This window comes from Conger conger, chromosome 16, assembly GCF_963514075.1.
Source record: "Conger conger chromosome 16, fConCon1.1, whole genome shotgun sequence".
Taxonomy (NCBI): domain Eukaryota; kingdom Metazoa; phylum Chordata; class Actinopteri; order Anguilliformes; family Congridae; genus Conger; species Conger conger.
Genome location: NC_083775.1, coordinates 33,292,482 through 33,314,156, shown reverse-complemented (window position 1 = coordinate 33,314,156; position 21,675 = coordinate 33,292,482). Strand labels below are relative to the sequence as shown.

Below are 21,675 nucleotides of genomic sequence, written 5' to 3'. Positions count from 1 at the left end.
CCCTCTCTCTGTCACGCAGTTTCAGAGAAACAGAAACTCAACTCTGTCTCTTTCCGAGTGAGAGGCAGAATGGCTGAGGCCAGTATCTCAGTGGATCGAGACCAGTTCAGCTGTTCACTCTGTCTGGATCTACTGAAGAATCCGGCGACTATTCCCTGTGGACATAGTTACTGTTTGGGCTGTATTAAGGGCTGCTGGAATCAGGATGATCATACTGCTGTCTTCAGCTGTCCCCAGTGCAGAGAGACTTTCTCCCCAAGGCCTGTTTTAAGAAAAAACACCATACTGGCTGATGTGGTGGAGAAACTGAAGAAGACAGGACTCCAAGCTGTTCCTCCTGCTCACTGCTATGCTGGACCTGGAGACGTGGCGTGTGATTCCTGCAATGGGAGAAAGCACAAAGCCATTAAATCCTGTCTGGTGTGTCTGGCCTCTTTCTGTGAAACTCACCTCCAGCCTCACTATGAATCTCCTGCCTTTAAGAAGCACAAACTGGTCAAAGCCACTGGAAACCTGCAGGAGAAGATCTGCTCTCATCATGACAAACTGCTGGAAGTTTACTGTCGTACCGATCGGCAGTGTATCTGTCTGCTGTGTACGATGGATGATCACAGAGGCCATGATACAGTCTCAGCTGCAGCAGAATGGACAGAGAAACAGGTAAGAATACAATTACAGTGACTGTAGTGACTTAACAATTGTATTTCATGGAATATGTTGAATGCTTACATATTACATTTTTAAATGTTTCTGAAAACTCTGAGTAATGCAGTCAGCTCTGTTGACACTCCTCACATGGCTGGAGCAGCTAGTTCACTCACACTAGTGTAAAGGAGTGATTTGTTGGGAATGGCACCAGGAAAGATGATGGCACAGATATTCCACTTCTCATTCTAAAAATGTGCCACCACTGGGAGTCACTGAAAGAGTGCACAACATGGTTCCACCGCTCCTGATTCCAGCTGTGCATCCAAAGCCTTCTCTCAACTGGGCTAGCAGAGATCAGTGCAGTAAATATTACATTTAACCCTTGTGTAGTCTTAACATTCTGTATTTTCCCCTTGTCCTAAGGGTAAAAAATCATCCAATTTCTCTAAACTCTTAAATTAAAGCAGCTTAATTGAATTTAAAACCCCAAATCTATTTTGCATGAAGAAAAAGCCTGTAACACATCACAAACTGCATCATAAAATTTCAAGTTGTGGCGGGTCATTTTTGACCCTGAAGACAACCCAAGAGTGAAATATTAAACATTAACACTCCTTTAATGTTAAGATCTTTTGACCGCTTTTATGTCTGGGGTTAAAATGAGACCAACAGTTGACATCAACACACAATTATTGTAACGGAAATAGTTTGCCACTTTGGTTGTCACGTTCATATTGTTTCCAAAATTTCTAGCCTTTTATCCATAAATATGAAAAATCTGTGGGAAACATCTCATTATAGAGCCTACGGTACAGTAAGTGAAAGTTTGGCATCTGGATGTGAAAGTGCCACCAGAATCTGAGATAAAAATAAAAATGGTTGTATAATTTCTAACATTTGGGGGTATATGTTAATCAGGAGACTATGGGTCAAGAGAAGCCCACACATTTATCTACAACATTGGGACAGGATTTAGCATTGCAGTGTGTTTATCATTTAATCTCACCAAATTGGAAAATCATAGAGTATCAATATGAAACAAGATTAACAGATTTTTAAGAGATGTCAACCAATAAAGGGTTCAAATTGATCCCAGACATAATAGGAGGGTTAAGTGATAGCCCTTCTCCACTGTCTTACCATCAGTTACGGTTGCTGAGTTCATAACTTCACAGGGCTCCATGTATCTGTCTGTTGCCATGCCGACCTTGCCTGAATTACTCAGACTTCAGCACCATACAGGGACATATAAGCACACAGGTCACATGCAGGACATGTAATGTAAACACTATGGACTGAAGATCAGATTCTACACACAAGGACACAGTGGCATTGATGCAATGCACCACTCAGCTACATGAGTGAGTGAGAGAGGGAGAGAGACAGACTGGATTTATTTTTATTTATCTACCTAGTGTAGTTTAGACTGTCCACTTAGCCTAACCTGCATGTCTTTGGACTGAGGAAACCGGAGTACAAAGAGAAAATCCATGTGGACAAAAAGGGGACTAAAAACATCATCTAGGATTCAAACACAAATTCTCTAGTGAGGACAAAGCTGCACATTGCATCAGTGTGCTGTTCGAACATGTCATAGTCTTGTTTAATTTGGAATGTGAAAATTTGAAAACAAGATATACTGTACCTTGTTAACATGTTACATAAAAATAATGTGTCCACAGAAGCAGCTGGGGGTAACACAGAGTAAGTTCCAGCAGAGAATCCAGGAGAGAGAGAAGGAGCTGCAGGATCTGAGGCAGGCTGTGCAGTCAGTCAAGGTGGGTACTGACCAGAGGAGAACACCACAGCTGACTATGTTGGAGCTCAGTCAGGGCTCTCCTCCAGTCAGCCAGTGAGGACCCCAGTGTTGGGCCATGTTCCAGTCCTGTGGGGCCCAATCTCACTGAGCCACACTGTGGGGAACAAGCTCTCTGGGGTCCCTGTAAGAGCTGAGTGTAAGGTCTAGTTAAAATGTACAGGCCTTCTCACTCTGTGTCTCCTAACAGCGCTCTGCACAGGCTGCAGTGGACGACAATGAGAGGATCTTTACTGAGATGATCCGCTCCATTGAGAGAAGGTGCTCTGAGGTGAAAGAGCTGATCAGAGATCAGGAGAAGGCTGAAGTGAGTCGGGCTGAAGGACTCCTGGAGCAACTGGAGCAGGAGATTGCTGAGCTGAGGAGGAGAGATGCTGAGCTGGAGCAGCTTTCACACACAGAGGACCACATCCATTTCCTCCAGGTAACATCACTGGCTCTCTGACAGTCCGCACTATGTACATTGTACACACTTGGTGATGTGTGTTCCTAATTTACAAAGATCTGCTCCTGGCATCTGCACAGCAATATGTAATATTGAGACTGTTCTCTGTCTGTCTGTCTGTCTGTCTGTCTGTATGTAGAGCTGTCAGTCTCTCTGTGTCCCTCCTGGACCTGGAGACTTACCCAGCATCCCGGTCAGTCCACAAGTGTCTTTTGAGGCTGTGAGGAAATCTGTCTCTGAACTGAAAGAGCGACTGGAGGACATCTGCAAGGGGGAACTTGTCAAAATTTCTCAATCAGGTTGAAAATACTTTCATGAGCAAAATATACAGTACTGTGCAGAAGTCTTAGGCACCCAAGACTTTATTATATATATATATATATATCTTTATTTTTTTCTGTGTGTATAAAAGATTTCCAAATATAAATTTTCCAAAAGATTTAATTTTACAGAGACATTTTTCTATTTAATTTTAAAAAGTAACATGTTACTGTAAGCAATTGACTACTTTTTACATAAAACTGGCAAGTTCTCCAACATGCTTGGACAACCTCCCTGCTGATTGTCTTATCTAACTGCAGGACAGCGTTGGCTGTCTCAGAGAAGTGATGCAGTTTTAACGCCTGGTCGCAAAAAATATTGATTCACTATTCTGCCAAATTACTCAAATGTAATGTAAAATGTATAGTACGTTTATTTAGGACCGGTCATTGAATTATTTTGAAAGAATCTTATCTGTACAGAATGTTATACAGATGCCTAAGACTTTTGCTTTTATTCCGCACAAAACCAATGAAGTGCATTTTTCTCTCACTCTGTCTCTGCAGTGAAAAACATCCCTACTGTAGAGCCCAGGACCAGAGAGGATTTCTTACAGTGTGAGTGCTCACTCTGAAACTCTGAGCTGACACACACACAAACACACACACACACACATACTGTCTATTTAATAAGGTATTGCACTTGAAATGTACCCTAAGACAAGTAGAAAAGCATGACACTTTCATTAAAAACATTTAACATAACTTCTCGTATTCCATCATTGTGTATGTCCTCTGATACAATCATGAACACACATGCATACTGTACACACGTGGAGATGGAAAATAAATTAAATCATACTGTACACTGATAGTATGTATGGAGAAAATAATGAATTATAGACAGACCTTATCTGTCCTCATATCAAATCTAAACTTTCTCCTCTATCAGATTCCTGTCAGCTCACACTGGACCCCAATACAGCATATAAATACCTCCATCTGTCTGAGGGGAACAGAGTGGTGACCCATGTGAGAGAGATCCAGTCATATCCCGATCATCCAGAGAGATTTAATTGTAGGCTTCAAGTCCTGTGCAGAGAGGGTCTGTCTGGATGCTGTTACTGGGAGGCTGAGCGGAGTGGGCATGGGGTTTGTATAGCCGTGTCATATAAACACATCAGCAGGAAAGGACTTGGTGATGAGTGTTGTCTGGGATATAATAACTTGTCCTGGAGTTTGTACCCCACTGGCTCCAAATACTTTTTCAGGCACAATAAAGTTAGCACTGAAATCCCTGTTCCCTCCTTCTCCTCCAGAATAGGAGTGTACCTGGATCACAGGGCAGGAACTCTGTCCTTCTACAACGTCTCTGACACAATGACCCTCCTTCACAGAGTCCAGACCACATTCACTCAGCCCCTCTATCCTGGGATTTGGGTTAATTTGGGAAGTTCTGTAAAACTGTGTGATCTTTGATGAGACCAGCTGTAACCAGAGTGAGAGAAAAACACTGCAGGGAGAAAGAGAGGAGAAGTAAATACCTCATAAAAGTTGAGGGTCTGATGAGGGGCATGCCTCTACATCTCTCCCACACTGGGGTCAGAGGAGCACATTTTACACAGTTCTACACCTCTACCACACTGGGGTCAGAGGAGCACATTTTACACAGTTCTGAGCAAAATTGTAAATTGGGAAATTGTACATTATGGGGATTATAATATGATTAAATAGTGAAAAACAGGTGGAACATCTTTTTCTGTCAAAAGGATTACCTGCACTGTCCGTTTAATAAACATGTGAGCTGAATTCTGAACACTCATTAACCCAGTTGACTGCAAGAGCCTTCAATTCAGTCCTCCATCCTGACATGGAGAAAAAGATCAAAATAATGGATCAGAAACTGAAAAGACATAAAGCTGGAATGAGACAGGAAATATGTGGGTGTGGAAAATGGGATTCTCTGCTTTTATTTCTGTTTCTTCCACACAAGACTTATAATGCTTTGTAATAATCACTCTGTTGGCAGAAAGTCATTCTGTAGTTTATGTTCACGTGTCTTTGTACCAATGTGGGGTTGGCTGGCCTGAATGGGAGGGGTTATTGTCTTTACTGTAAGAAGCTGATTTCACTACAAAATGGAAGTGCCTTTAGATTAATCATTAAAATTCAAAAAACATGTATCCTATATATTTTTTGTGCAAGTTATTTCTGATTCTTTATGAAAAATCTTCAATAAAAACGTCATTCACTAAGCCACTGTCTACATGGGTTTTCTATGGTGAAAGAAACTTGCCTACATTTGATATCCTCATGTTTAAATTAGATGGAGGGCTCAAGAGAAGGAGAGTGCTGTTTAAGTATAGCTGGGAAAGAGGGTGAAACAGGAGTGCCAAGCAGCCCTCTGGAGGACCCACAGCGGTAGGCAGTGAGGAGGGGAGCTCCAGCAGTGTTTTGGGGCAGGGCAGTGGGGAGGGGAGCTGAGGCAGGGTTTTGGAACAAAATCACATTGTTTCTTTGTTGTCAAAAAAAATAACTGTGTCAACAGCAGATCTAAAATGTATAGACATCTCAGGACAGGGAAGCCTGTTCTTAGTATGCAGCTCACTGCCACCCTCTGGTGGATATGGTGATAAATGCTCCTGTACATGAGACAAACTGAAACAACCAGGGGTGCTTCTGGGACTCCAGAATCACTGACACATTTGAGTGAGCGTATGACTCACTCAGTCAGGAACATGGTCAGTCAGTTTTTATTTGGCCACACCCACTATAGAGAATGAGGTCACAGAGATACAGGGAGCTGGTTGGCATTGTTGGATTGACTTAAAATAGGTGGATTGGCTGAAGTAGTGGGACAGGTACAGTTTGTTGAAAAAGTAATCCAGATGGTTTAATAATCTTATGCAGAATATGTACTGCATTGATAAATACATTTTAAAAAAAGTTTCTCAGAACAAGGGAGAGTGCACCAAAAACTTTGAAGAGCTCTACACAGCAGCTGACTGGGAGATGCAGGTGGATCACAAGAGGCAACTAAAATGTCTGGAGGAAATGACCAACACAAGCCTCAGTCCAGACATGGTCTGGTCGAGAGGCGTGAAACAGCTCATGGAGCTCACAGTGCCCTGGGAAGAGAGGCCAGCACAGGCACACATTTACATTTACATTTTAGTCATTTGGCAGACGCTTTTAATCCAAAGCGACTTACAAGTGCATAGGTTCTACCACAAGTCAAAGCATCACATGCAGAACTAGGAAAATACACCTGGACTGCTGTTCTGAACATATAGTCGTCATCATAAGTGCAATTTTTTTTTTTTTTTTGGGGGGGGGGGGGGGGGTTAGACAGGGATAGGGGTATCAGAAGGGGGGGGGCGGGGTAAATCAGGAGGGGGGACTAAGGTAGAGTTTGAAGAGGTGTGTTTTGAGTCTGCGTCGAAATAGGGGGAGGGATTCTGCTGTCCTGACAGTGGTAGGCAAGTCATTCCACCACTGAGGAACCAGAACGGAAAACAGGCGTGAACGTGCAGCTCGACCGCCAGGTGCCCGTAGAGAGGGAATCGTAAGGCGACCAGAGCTGGCAGACCGGAGTGGTCTAGCTGGGGAGTAGGGAGTGATCAGGGATTGTATGTAATGTGGGGCAGTCCCCTTAGCAGCCTGAAATGCCAACACTAGGGCCTTGAATCGGATGCGTGCGGCAATAGGAAGCCAGTGGAGGCCAATGAGAAGCGGGGTGACATGAGCCGACCTGGGCTGACTGGTGATCAAGCGGGCTGCAGCATTCTGGACCAGCTGGAGGGGCTTGATGGCGCACGCTGGGAGACCGGCTAGGAGGGAGTTGCAGTAATCCAGTTATTGGCACCCCGAACAATTATTATTATTTCTGTGATTAGAAGTTATTTCTTGTGGAATTTTCAAAAATCCCGCCAAATGTGTTTTCTAACCATATCAGAAATTATAGGAAAAGTGTCATGGCTATCATGTTAAGCACGGGTGTTTACAGAGGGTATTAAACCAATAATGTTGCCACCTATGGTTTTCAGAAAGAAACTGCATGAAAACATACATAATAATATCAAGGGTGCCAATAATTCTGGAGCCCACTGTTGGGATTAACTAACAAATATACACAAGCTGCCCTTTTTTTAATTATAATTGTTTAATGGTCTTTGTATCTGTGATTAAATCTTTCCATATCAGTGATCAGTTCTGTTGTAGGCTTGGCTAATTTTTGCTGATAATGCCACTTTTATGGGGAAAGCTTAATTAACAAAGCGTGTCGTCACTTAGCCATTTGATCGCAAACTTTTGTGATACCGGTTCAGGCTGGTTGCAGTTGTTGGTTTTGCGAACCCAGCTAATGCTAAGAAACCTTGGGTATGTTAAGCTTCCTTTGTAGTACACTCCCCAGAGTTAAACAGTGAGGAGTGTCCACCAAGATATAGAACACCTGGAGACAACTTCAGCTTATCATTTCCATGGATTCCTACGGGCACCAGATCATGCACACTGCAGAACAAACATTTGTAGACCTTCTGTGTGGCTCAGAAAAAAAAAGTAATTAGAGAGTAATTCGTTCAGTGCAAAGAAATTTTACAATTTAAACATACCGTCCAAAATAGCATAAATTTGCCAGTGTAAAGTCATAGTTTGAATTTATGTCAATGGGGAGATTTAGACTTAATAAACTGCAATACCTCTGGTAACCACTGGAGTGTGCTAGCTTCAAGAGAGCTGCATCTCTGCCATGTGAAGATCCTGCAAGGTGATTGGCAGGCACTGTAATCAATGGAGGGCCAGGGAGAAAATCAATCACATTGCTGCTAATTGAATGCCTTTAGCTGTAGCCAATGTTAATTGTTTTTTTCCTTTAAAGTTTTTCTCAATCGCTTTGGCCCATTTCCCACAACATTTATAGGAGCATTTGCTAAAACATTTCATGCATACAGTGAAATGTTATGGTTCACCACCAAAAATGTGTCCCTCACTCTTTTTCATTTTCTTTCGAAGAGCATTTGTTCCAGTAACTTCAAATTAGTCTCTCTTCCTTCTGTACAATTTTTCACACTGAAATATGTAAAACACCTCTTGTAAGAGACTGGACAACAATCTCACTTGTTGAGAATCAATTTTACAGTGACAGTGTGCAATACAGTAAACAGAAAACACAACAATGCAGGAGAATCAGTTGTGAATCACCAATACTTCACAGTTTGTGTTTTCTTTGTGAACGTCAAACATGCATTGAAATAGCATGAAGAATGAGCGCCAGTTTTCTCTTCTGAATGTTTGTATAATTGAAGACACTGACCGGCCCACATCATCAACCAGCCCTCTGCCATTGTAAAACCATGGTTGATCACATGGTCCACAATGGTGGCCCTCATTTCACGGGAGACCATGTGCCTCTTCTGGCTCTTCCTCTGTTTTGTGGCCTTCTCCTGACCATACCACAGAAACAAAACTAAACGCTGTCTCTGTCAATGTGTGCAGTAAAGGGTAACTGTCATATCAGGGCTTGACTCTACTCTGCTCAGCCTCTGCTCACTACACCTCCTGCAACTGTTGGACATCTGTCATGTCATGCCGTTTCACAGAAACTAAACTAAACTCAGTCCCTGTCCCTGTGTGTTGATTAAAATAAGGTTAGTATCTAGGAGGGACTGCTCAGAACAGAACCATCTTCCCTTCTTTCTCAAAAATATTTGGAGAAACTATACACCATTCTGTTCTGAAACTAAACTCTGTCCATTTGAGCAGTAAAATGTCACAGGCTGCAGGTCTTATGGATCAAGCCCAGTTGTGCCGTCCAATTTGTCTGGATCTATTGAAGGATCCATATTGGTTTTGAGTCTGTGGGTCATGTGACCTGGAAGCTATTTAAAAAGAAAACATAATTTTTCCATTGAAAATAATAGCAATTTTAAGGATTGATAGTCGAATGAATATGGAGCTCCATTGGTCTGGAGTTAATAGGTCATGTGACCTGGATGCTATTGAAATATTAACATAATAATGTACAAGAGTATTCACAGCGCTTCACTTTTCCCACATTTTGTTATTTTACAGCCATATTCCAAAATGGAATAAATTCTATTTTTTCCTCAAAATTCTACACACAACACCCCATAATGACAACATGAAAGAAGTTTTTTTGACATTTTTGCAAATTTATAAAAAATTAAAAAAATTTAAAAAATCACATGTACATAAGTATTCACAGCCTTTGCTCAATACTTTGTTGATGCACCTTTGGCAGCAATTACAGCCTCACTCTTTTTGAATATGATGCCACAAGCTTGGCACACCTGGGGAGCGTCGGTGCACAGCCATTTTCAGATCTCTCCAGAGATGTTCAATCGGATTCAAGTCTGGGCTCTGGCTGGGCCACTCAAGGACAATCACAGAGTTGACCTGAAGCCACTCCTTTGATATCTTGGCTGTGTGCTAAGGGTCGTTGTCCTGCTGAAAGATGAACCGTCACCCCAGTCTGAGGTCAAGAGATGCTGCCACCACCATGCTTCACTGTAGGGATGGTATTGGCCAGGTGATGAGCGGTGCCTGGTTTCCTCCAAACATGACGCCTGGCATTCACACCAAAGAGTTTGATCTTTGTCTCATCAGACCAGAGAATTTTGTTTCTCATGGTCTGAGAGTCCTTCAGGTGGGCTGCCATGTGCCTTTTACTAAGGAGTGGCTTCCGTCAGGCCACTCTACCATACAGGCCTGATTGGTGGATTGCTGCAGAGATGGTTGTCCTTCTGGAAGGTTCTCCACTCTCCACAGAGGAACACTGGAGCTCTGACAGAGTGACGATTGGGTTCTTGGTCACCTCCCTGTCTAAGGCCCTTCTCCCCCGATTGCTCAGTTTAGACGGGCGGCCAGCTCTAGGAAGAGTCCTGGTGGTTCCAAACTTCTTCCATTTACAGATGATGGAGGCCACTGTGCTCATTGGGACCTTCAAAGCAGCAGAAATGTTTCTGTACCCTTCCCCAGATTTGTGCCTCGAGACAATCCTGTCTCGCAGGTCTACAGACAATTCCTTTGACTTCATGCTTGGTTTGTGCTCCGACATGCACTGTCAACTGTGGGACCTTATATAGACAGGTGTGTGCCTTTCCAAATCATGTCCAATCAACTGAATTTACCACAGGTGGACTCCAATTAAGCTGTAGAAACATCTCAAGGTTGATCAGTGGAAACAGGATGCACCTGAGCTCAATTTTGAGCTTCATGGCAAAGGCTGTGAATACAGATGTACATGTGATTTCTTAGGTTTTTATTTTTAATAAATTTGCACAAATTTCAAAATAACTTCTTTCATGTTGTCATTATGGGGTGTTGTGTGTAGAATTTTGAGGAAAAAAATGAATTTATTCCATTTTGGAATAAGGCTGTAACATAACAAAATGTGGGGAAAGTGAAGCGCTGCGAATACTTTCCGGATGCACTGTAAATACTTGTAAAAAATCTAACTTGAACTCCTGCAGGGATACAGGAGTTGTGCCCGGATGTTCATGCCCTCCTGATTAGGTATTATTTCAGCACTCTGGGTGCTGTGGTTAGAAAGCTCTTAACATTGTTATTTGACAACCACCTTTTTTTGTTTTGTAATGTTAAATGTTTTGTAATCTTAAATGTGCAATAAAAGATCAAACAAAGTGCTGTGCTGCGTTCTCTGAGCTCCTCTGATTCCGAAAAAGTTATTTTGTGCACTGTGGCCCGTTTCATTGAAGGGCTATTGAAGTCTGAAAATCGAAAATCAAACACAAAACTAACTTCACTGCACTTGAGAGATTGTGTGTTTGATGACTTACTGAAAGTCTGCTCTCTCTACACTCACTGCTCTGCTCGGCCTGGCCTCAGTCCAACACCACACCCGCTGTGCTCAGGACCAGGGAATAATTCCCCCTCTCTCTGTCACGCAGTTTCAGAGAAACAGAAACTCAACTCTTGTCTCTTTCCGAGTGAGAGGCAGAATGGCTGAGGCCAGTATCTCAGTGGATCAAGACCAGTTCAGCTGTTCAATCTGTCTGGATCTACTGAAGAATCCGGCGACTATTCCCTGTGGACATAGTTACTGTTTGGGCTGTATTAAGGGCTGCTGGAATCAGGATGATCATACTGCTGTCTTCAGCTGTCCCCAGTGCAGAGAGACTTTCTTCCCAAGGCCTGTTTTAAGAAAAAACACCATACTGGCTGATGTGGTGGAGAAACTGAAGAAGACAGGACTCCAAGCTGTTCCTCCTGCTCACTGCTATGCTGGACCTGGAGACGTGGCGTGTGATTCCTGCACTGGGAGAAAGCACAAAGCCATTAAATCCTGTCTGGTGTGTCTGGCCTCTTTCTGTGAAACTCACCTCCAGCCTCACTATAAATCTCTTGCCTTTAAGAAGCACAAACTGGTCAAAGCCACTGGAAACCTGCAGGAGAAGATCTGCTCTCATCATGACAAACTGCTGGAAGTTTATTGTCGTACCGATCAGCAGTGTATCTGTCTGCTGTGTACGATGGATGAACACAGAGGCCATGATACAGTCTCAGCTGCAGCAGAATGGACAGAGAAACAGGTAAGGACTGGAGCTCTGACACATAATTCCAATATAAATTGTATTTTATGTAATATGTTGAATGTTTTTCTGAATTACCTTTTTACATTTTTCTGAAAACTCTGAGTAATGCAGAGATTTTTAGGTTTGAAGTCCACAGTCATAAAGCAGTAAACAGGAAGTTAATCCAAGTCAGCTCTGTTGTCACTCCTCACACAGCTGGAGCAGCTAGTTCACTCACACTAGTGTAAAGGAGTGATTTGTTGGGAATGGCACCAGGAAAGATGATGGCACAGATATTTCCCTTCTCATTCTAAAAATGTGCCACCACTGGGAGTCACTGAAAGAGTGCACAACATGGTTCCACCGCTCCTGATTCCAGCTGTGCATCCAAAGCCTTCTCTCAACTGGGCTAGCAGAGATCAGTGCAGTAAATATTACATTTAACCCTTGTGTAGTCTAAGCATTCTGTATTTTCCCCTTGTCCTAAGGGTAAAAAAATCATCCAATTTCTCTAAACTCTTAAATTAAAGCAGCTTAATTGAATTTAAAACCCCAAATCTATTTTGCATGAAGAAAAAGCCTGTAACACATCACAAACTGCATCATAAAATTTCAAGTTGTGGCGGGTCATTTTTGACCCTGAAGACAACCCAAGAGTGAAATATTAAACATTAACACTCCTTTAATGTTAAGATCTTTTGACCGCTTTTATGTCTGGGGTTAAAATGAGACCAACAGTTGAGATAAACACACAATTATTGTAATAGAAATAGTTTGCCACTTTGGTTGTCACGTTCATATTGTTTCCAAAATTGCTAGCCTTTTATCCATAAATATGAAAAATCTGTGAGAAACATCTCATTATAGAGCCTATGGTACAGTAAGTGAAAGTTTGGCATCTGCATGTGAAAGTGCCACCAGAATCTGAGATAAAAATAAAAATGGTTGTATAATTTCTAACATTTGGGGGTTTATGTTAGTCAGGAGACTATGGGTCAAGAGAAGCCCACACATTGATATGCAACATTGGGACAGGATTTAGCATCGCAGTATGTTCATCATTTAATCTCACCAAATTGGAAAGTTGAAAAATCATAGAGTATCAATATGAAACAAGATTAACTGATTTTTAAGGGTTCAAATTGATCCCAGACATAATAGGAGGGTTAAGTGACAGCCCTTCTCCACTGTCTGAACATCAGTTACTGTTGCAGAGTTCATAACTTCACTGGGTTCCATGCTGGTATCTGTCTGTTGCCAGGCCGACCTTGCCTGAATTACTCTGTGCACTTCAGCACCATACAAGTTGCAGGGACATATAAGCACACAGGTCACATGCAGGACATGTAATGTAAACACTATGGACCGAAGATCAGATTCTACACACAAGGACACAGTGGCATTGATGCAATGCACCACTCAGCTACATGAGTGAGTGAGAGAGTGAGAGAGACAGACTGGATTTATTTTTATTTATCTACTTAATGTAGTTTAGACTCCAGTTAGCCTAACCTGCATGTCGTTGGACTGAGAGGAAACCAGAGTACAAAGAGGAAATCCATGTGGACAAAAAGGGAACTAAAAACAGAAAGACCATCATCTCGGATTCAAACACAAATTCTCTAGTGGGGACAAAGCTGCACATTGCATCAGTGTGCTGTTCAAACATATCATTGTCTTGTTTAATTCGGAATGTGAAAATTTTTAAACAGGATATACTGTACCTTGTTAACATGTTACATAAAAATAATGTGTCCACAGAAGCAGCTGGGGGTAACACAGAGTAAGTTCCAGCAGAGAATCCAGGAGAGAGAGAAGGAGCTGCAGGATCTGAGGCAGTCTGTGCAGTCAATCAAGGTGGGTACTGACCAGAGGAGAACACCACAGCTGACTATGTTGGAGCTCAGTCAGGGCTCTCCTCCAGTCAGCCAGTGAGGACCCCAGTGTTGGGCCATGTTCCAGTCCTGTGGGGCCCAATCTCACTGAGCCACACTGTGGGGAACAAGATCTCTGGGGTCCCTGTAAGGGCTGAGTGTAAGGCATAGTTAAAATGTATAGGCCTTGTCTCTCTGTGTCTCCTAACAGCGATCTGCACAGGCTGCAGTGGACGACAATGAGAGGATCTTTACTGAGATGATCCGCTCCATTGAGAGAAGGTGCTCTGAGGTTAAAGAGCTGATCAGAGATCAGGAGAAGGCTGAAGTGAGTCAGGCTGAAGGACTCCTGGAGCGACTGGAGCAGGAGATTGCTGAGCTGAGGAGGAGAGATGCTGAGCTGGAGCAGCTTTCACACACAGAGGACCACATCCATTTCCTCCAGGTAACATCACTGGCTCTCTGACAGTCTGCACTATGTACATTGTACATGCTTGGTGATGTGTGTTCCTCATTTTCAAAGGTCTGCTCCTGGCATCTGCACAGCAATATGTAATATTGAGACTGTTCTCTGTCTGTCTGTCTGTAGAGCTGGCAGTCTCTCTGTGCCCCTCCTGGACCTGGAGACTTACCCAGCATCACTGACAGTCCGCATGTGTCTTTTGGGGCTGTGAGGAAATCTGTCTCTGAACTCAAAGAGCGACTGGAGGACATCTGCAAGGGGGAACTGGTCAAAATTTCTCAATCAGGTTGAAAAAACTTTCATGAGCAAAATATACAGTACTGTGCAGAAGTCTTAGGCACCCAAGTTATTATATATATATATCTTTCTTTTTTTCTGTGCGTTAGTATAAAAGAACACATTTGAGATTTCCAAATATTCATTTTCCAAAAGAGACATTTTTGTATTTAATTTTTAAAAGTAACATGTTACTGCAGGACTACTTTTTACATAAAAACTGGCAAGTTCTCCAACATGCTTGGACAACCTCCCTGCTGATTGTCTTATAGAACTGCAGGACAGCATTGGCTGTCTCAGAGAAGTGATGCAGTTTTAACGGCAAAGGCTGGTCGCAACAAATATTGATTTGATTCACTATTCTGCCAAATTACTGAAATGTAATGTAAAATGTATAGTACGTTTATTTAGGGCCGTTCATTGAATTCTTTTGAAAGAATCTTATCTGTACAGAATGTTATACAGATGCATAAGACTTTTGCTTTTATTCGACACAAAACCAATGAAGTGCATTTTTCTCTCACTCTGTCTCTGCAGTGAAAAACGTCCATACAGTAGAGCCCAGGACCAGAGAGGATTTCTTACAGTGTGAGTGCTCACTCTGAAACTCTGAGCTGGCCCACACACACACACACACACACACACACACACACACACACACACAAACACACAATGTCTTTTTAATAAGGTATTGCGCTTAAAATGTACTCTAAAACAAGTAGAAAAGCATGACACTTTCATTAAAAAACATTTATCATAACTTCTCCCATTCCATCATAGTGCATTTCCTCTGAAACAATCATGAACACACATGCATACTGTACACACATGTGGAGATGGAAAATAAATGAAATCATGCTGTATACTGATAGTATGGAGAAAATAATTAATTATAGACAGACCTTACCTGTCCTCATATTAAATCTAAACTTTCTCCTCTATCAGATTCCTGTCAGCTCACACTGGACCCCAACACAGCATATAAAAACCTGCGTCTGTCTGAGGGTAACAGAGTGGTGACCTGTGTGAGAGAGATCCAGTCATATCCTGATCATCCAGAGAGATTCGATGGCACGGCACAAGTCCTGTGCAGAGAGGGTCTGTCTGGACGCTGTTACTGGGAGGCTGAGTGGAGTGGGCATGGGGTTTGGATAGCAATGTCATATAAAGACATCAGCAGGAAAGAAGGACAGGGTGTTGACTGTGGTCTGGGAAATAATAACCTGTCCTGGGGTTTATACCACACTGGCTCCAAATACTTTTTCATGCACAATAATGTCAGCACTGTAATCCCTGTTCCCCCCTCCTCCAGAGTAGGAGTGTACCTGGATCACAGGGCAGGAACTCTGTCCTTCTACAGTGTCTCTGACACAATGACCCTCCTGCACAGAGTCCAGACCACATTCGCTCAGCCCCTCTATCCTGGGTTCTGGGTTTATTTAGATAATTCTGTAAAACTGTGTGATCTTTGATGAGACCAGCTATAACCAGAATGAGAGAAAAACACTGCAGGGAGAAAAAGAGGAGAAGTAAATACGTCATAAAAGATTGAGGGTCTGATGAGGGGCACATCTCTACACCTCTACCACACTGGGGTCAGAGGAGCACATTTTACACAGTGCTACACCTCTACCACACTGGGGTCAGAGAAGCAGATTTTACACAGTTCTGAGAGAATCTAAGCAGTTTGGGGGGCTCTTGTCTGACAAACCTGTACATTATGGGGATTATAATATGATTAAATAGTGAAAAACAGATGGAACATCTTTTTCTGTCTAAAGGATTACCTGCACATAAAAATGTGAGCTTAATTCTGAACACTCATTAACCCAGTGGACTGCAAGAGGCCTTCAATTCAGTCCTCCATCCTGACATGGAGAAAAAGATAAAACTATAAATAAGGGATCGGAAACAGAAGCTATTTTCATTTCTGCTCTTTCCACACAGGACTTATAATGCTTTGTAATAATCACACTGTTGGCAGAAAGTCATTCTGTAGTTTATGGTCACGTGTCCTTTGTACCAATGTGGGGCTGGCAGGCTTTATTACAGTGCCTTTATTACAATTCCAAAAACATGTATCCTATATTTTTTTTGTGCAAGTTATTTCTGATTCTTTATAAAAATCTTCAATAAAAACTGAATTCACTAAGCCACTGTCTACAGGGGTTTTCTATGGTGAAAGAAACTTGCCTACATTTGATATCCTCTTGTTTAAATTAGATGGAGGGCTCAAGAGAAGGAGAGTACTATTTAAGTATAGCAGGGAAAGAGGGCAAAACAGGAGTGCCAATGAGCCCTCTGGAGGATCCACAGTGGTAGACAGTGAGGAGGGGAGCACTGCTCTTTGAATACCCCAGATACTTACTTCCACTCGACCTTGCGCTTCCCACCAACTCACCATTTCTGGAAACAAGTCACAGACCAAATATCTCTCATTATGAGCTGGAGCATTCCACTCTGTCCATCCCTCTGTCTACTAGGAGACCTCTCAACAATCAACCCACCAAATCAAAATACCAAACCTATACTCATTGCCCTAGCTATCGCCAAGAAACCATCCTCTTAAATTGGAAAACAAGACACAACATAAACATAACATATTGGTCTAATCTACTCAAAGAACACATATCCATGGAACTAATATCACACCAGCGCCAAAGCTCACACATGGCAAACATTTGGGGTCCTTTCCTAAAATCATTCGATTTGCCTGTGGACTAACCCCCCAACACCCAACCTATCAAACATATACTCACATACTCTAGAAACAGTATCCATGCAATGCCATATCCTAATCCAACCCATCCATTTTTTTTTTTTTTTTTTTTTTCCCCATCGTTACTTTTATTACTATTACTTTTTCTCCTCTTCTCTCCCTTTTTCCATACTATCCATTCAAGGCTCCAATCAACAACCACCCACTTGTCCACCTGTCTGTTTTTCTGTTCATCTTCCTGTCTATCTGCCCGTTGGTCTGCGTGTTCATATGTATACACAAGTCACTCTTTCCATACTTTATAATTGTTTTTATTATTATTCTTTATTTCTTTTTTTTCCATTTATTGTTATTTTTAGTGACTCTGTCTGTTTTGTTTTACCCTCCCCTCAAAGGCTTCATACTGTTTTCTTCCTTCGCTCTCCCTCTCCCTCTCCCTCCCCCCCCCCCTCTCTCTCTCTGAAATTTACCAATGTATATATGTTTGTTTTTGTATTATTAAAAATAAAGTTGACCTCCCAAGAGGGTGGTGGCGGGAATATAAAAAAAATAATAATAATTAATTAATTAATTTTAAAAAAGGAGGGGAGCTCCAGCAGGGTTTTGGAACAAAATTATATTGTTTCTTTGTTGTCAAAAAAAATAACTGTGTCAACAGCAAATCAAAAATGTACAGACATCACAGGACAGGGAAGGCTGTTCTTAGTATGCAGCTCACTGCCGCCCTCTGGTGGATATGGTGATAAATGCTCCTGTACATGAGACAAACTGAAACAACCAGGGGTGCTTCTGGGACTCCAGAATCACTGACACATTTTGAGTGAGCGTATGACTCACTCAGTCAGGAACATGGTCAGTCAGTTTCTATTTGGCCACACCCACTATTGAGAATGAGGTCTCAAGAGGCAACTAAAATGTCTGGCGGAAATTACCAACACAAGCCTCAGTCCAGACATGGTCTGGTCGAGAGGCGTGAAACAGCTCATGGAGCTCACAGTGCCCTGGGAAGAGAGGCCAGCACAGGCACACGAGTGACTCACACCAGCCCCTCACCCTGGAGAGCCAGCAGAAGGGAAGAAGCTTGTGGCTGATGTCACCCAGCAAGAGGAAGTGGTGTCCCATTGGATCTGGCTGAAGAGGGAGGAGCCATGGAAGAGCCAAGCAGGGCATTAGTGAGGAGGGGCGGGGCTGATGAGGGGCGGGGCTGAGATGAGGGGAGGAGCTAAGAGGAGGGACGGGTCGTCTTCACACTTGTTCCTGTGTTTGATCTGCACTTCATTGTACATCGCTCTGGATAAGGGCGTCTGCTAAATGCCTTGTAATGTAATATAATGTAATGAGATGAGGGCGGAGTTGTGGTTCTGGGATGCTGGTTCTGCCATCAAGCACTCCTGGGGTGTGGTGGGCTAGCGCTGGGATGAAACACTGAAGAAGGAGACTGGCCATATAAAAATGAGGTAACAAACATGCAAAATGCCTTTGTTATGCTTTTGGCATTTCAGCCAAAGCCAAAGAACTGTCCATTTGGAACAGACAGATGGTAATTGACTGTCACAAGTTGTGGTAATGGGTAGATCACCGTGGAAGGCTGGCACATAGACAGCCCTTACTGAACACAGTAAACAAAACCAAGCATGTTGAGCTTGCCAAATATCATTGAAATTATGACTGGAAGAGAGTGCAGTGGTCAGATGAGACCAAAGTTGAATGAGGAATGATATGATCCACAGAGAATCACCTCGTACTGCACTGATACTGTCAAATATGGAGCCTGATGATTGATGTTTTGGATATTTTCTGTTGCTAGTTGTCCAGGGGCACTATTTTAGATCAATGGCAAAATGAATTCAACAAAGTACCAAGACATTTTGGCAGAAAATCTGGTTGGAAGCTGGGACATGGAAAATTACTCTAAACATAAGTCAAAATCCACACTGAAATGGTTAAGAAAAAACAACATCCATTTTCTGAAATCTCCGGACTTAAATCCTATTAAAAACCTGTGGTCTGAACTGAAGAAGGGTCCATAAGCATAAACCAAGGGATATCAATGATTCTGAAAAGTTATTTCAGGTGGAATTGTAAAAAAATCCCTCCAAATGTGTTTTCTAACCATATCAGAAAATATAGGAAAAGTCTCATGGCTGTCATGTTCGGCAGTGGTGTTTGCAGAGGGTATTAAACCAGGGGTGCCAATAATTTTGGCACCTATGGTTTTCAGAAAGAAATGTCATTACTTAATGAAAACATACATAATAATAAAGATTCTTCTTTTTTTGTCAAGGGTGGCAATAATTCTGGAGCCCACTGCTGAGATTAACCTAACGAATTTACACAAGTTTCCATTTTTTTATTATTATAATTGCTTCATGGTCTTTGTATTTGTCATTAAATCCTTCCATATCAGCGATCAGTACTGTTGTAGGCTTGGCTAATTTCTGCTGATACTGCCACTTGAAGGGGGAAAGCTTAATTAACAAATCCTGTCATCACTTAGCCATTTGATAGCAAACTTTTGTGATACCGGTTCAGGCTGGTTGCAGTTGTTGGTTTTGCGAACCCAGCTAATGCTAAGAAACCTTGGGAATGTAAAGCTTCCATTGTAGTACACTCCCCAGAGTTAAACAGTGAGGAGTGTCCATCTTGGAGACAGCTTCCGCTTATCATTTCCATGGATTCCTATGGGCATCAGATCATGCACACTGCATACCACAACAGGAAGGAGTGCATAGGAATGAAACATTTGTATACCTTCTGTGCAGCTCGGAAAAAAAAGAGTCATAAGAGAGTAATTGGTTCATTGTGAGGAAATTTTGCAATTTAAACATACTGTCCAAAATAGCATAAATTTGCCAGTGTAAAGCCATAGTTTTGAATGAATGTCAATGGAGAGATTGAGGCTTAATAAACTGCAATACTTCTGGTAACCACTGGAGTGTGCTAGCTTCAAGCGAGCTGCATCTCTGCCATGTGAAGGTGCAAGGCTGCAAGGTGATCACATTGATGCTAATTGAATGCTTTAGCTGTAGCCAATGTTATTTGTTTTTTTCCTCTAAAGTTTTTCATGCATACAGTGAAACATTATGGTTCACCACAAAAATTGCGTCCCTCACTCGAAATCCTTAACTCATGTTACATTACATTACATTACATTACATTATTGGCATTTGGCAGACGCGCCAGAGCGACGTACAACAAAGTGCATACCCATAACCAGGGATAAGTTCGCTGAAAGACCCTAGAGGGAAGTACAATTTCAACTGCTACCTGTACAACAAAGAGAAGGACAAGGGCCATTTTTTTTTTTTTTTTTTTTTTTGAACAAACAAACAAACAAACAGAGCAAAAGTGACCAAAGTTAACTATCCAAACACTGCTTACCTGGCCAACTAAATGTCTCAAAATTAAGTAATTATTTCAATTACTCATTGTCATCAAAATGAAAAGTCCCTTTATCATTGTTTGAAATCAAGACAGTCAAAATGGTTAGAGAAACTGTCATTTTGACAGGGAACCCTGAAAGAGCATTTGTTACAGTAACTTCAAATCAGTCTCTCATTCTGCAGTACAATATTTCACACTGAAATATGTAAAACACCACTTGTAAGAGACTGGACAACAATCTCACTTTACAGTTACAGAGTGCAATACAGTAAACAGAAAACACAACAATGCAGGGGAATCACCAATACATCACAGTTTGTGTATTCTTTATGAACGTCAAACATGCATCGACTGTAAACTGAAATAGCATGAAGAATGAGCACCTGTTTTCTCTTCTGAATGTTTGTATAATTGAAGACACCGACCGGCCCACATCATCAACCAGCCCTCTGCCATTGTAAAACCATGGTTGATCACATGGTCCACAATGGTGGCCCTCATTTCACGGGAGACCATGTGCCTCTTCTGGCTCTTCCTCTGTTTTGTGGCCTTCTCCTGACCATACCACCACACCTCCAAACCTCCCCTCCGAGTCGCTCCCCACACCCTCGGAGCAGCGGCCCAATTATGCCTCTCCCTCATGGGCCCGCCATACTTGGATCTGGCAGGACCGGAGTGTGATCCCCAGGCCATGGTGTGCAACTGCATCGAATGACAGAGCGATGCCTTAGTGACTGCAAGCTCAGTGCTGCTACAGTTCCCACTGTCTTTGTACTCTGGCTTGAGTCCATCTCTAAACCTGAGGGATAGAACAGGGATGACCAGACAGATCACATCTCTCTCTTTACAATGCCTACTCTGCTCAGCCTCTGCTGACCACACCTTCTGCAACTGTTGGCAGGAAGCCACTCTCTCTATCATGCCATTTCAGAGAAACAAAACTAAACGCTGTCTCTGTCAGTGTGCACAGTAAAAAGGTTCTGTTGTATTGTCTGTTGTCTTGACTCTACTCTGCTCAGCCTCTGCTCACTACACTTCCTGCAACTGTTGGAAGTCTGTCATGTCATGCTGTTTCACAGAAACTAAACTAAACTCAGTCCCTGTCCCTGTGTGTGGATTAAAATAATGTTAGTATCTAGGTGGGACTGCTCAGAACGAGAAACATCTTCCCTTCTTTCTCAAAAAGATTTAGAGAAACTATACACCATTCTGTACTGAAACTAAACTCTGTCCAT

At 42.3% G+C, this 21,675-nt stretch overlaps 1 protein-coding gene across 1 annotated transcript; it reads left to right on the top strand.

Moving 5' to 3' along the window:
* Positions 1-69: 69 nt before the first annotated feature.
* On the top strand, positions 70-15,887 carry LOC133114176 (uncharacterized). Its single transcript, XM_061223346.1, has 12 exons — positions 70-660; positions 2,331-2,426; positions 2,655-2,888; positions 3,049-3,202; positions 3,719-3,787; positions 4,122-4,637; positions 11,141-11,742; positions 13,486-13,581; positions 13,810-14,043; positions 14,188-14,347; positions 14,875-14,925; positions 15,283-15,887. Exons 1-12 carry the CDS (start codon positions 70-72, stop codon positions 15,807-15,809), a joined length of 3,330 nt encoding a protein of 1,109 aa, XP_061079330.1. The 3' UTR covers positions 15,810-15,887.
* The last annotated feature ends 5,788 nt before the right edge of the window (positions 15,888-21,675 follow it).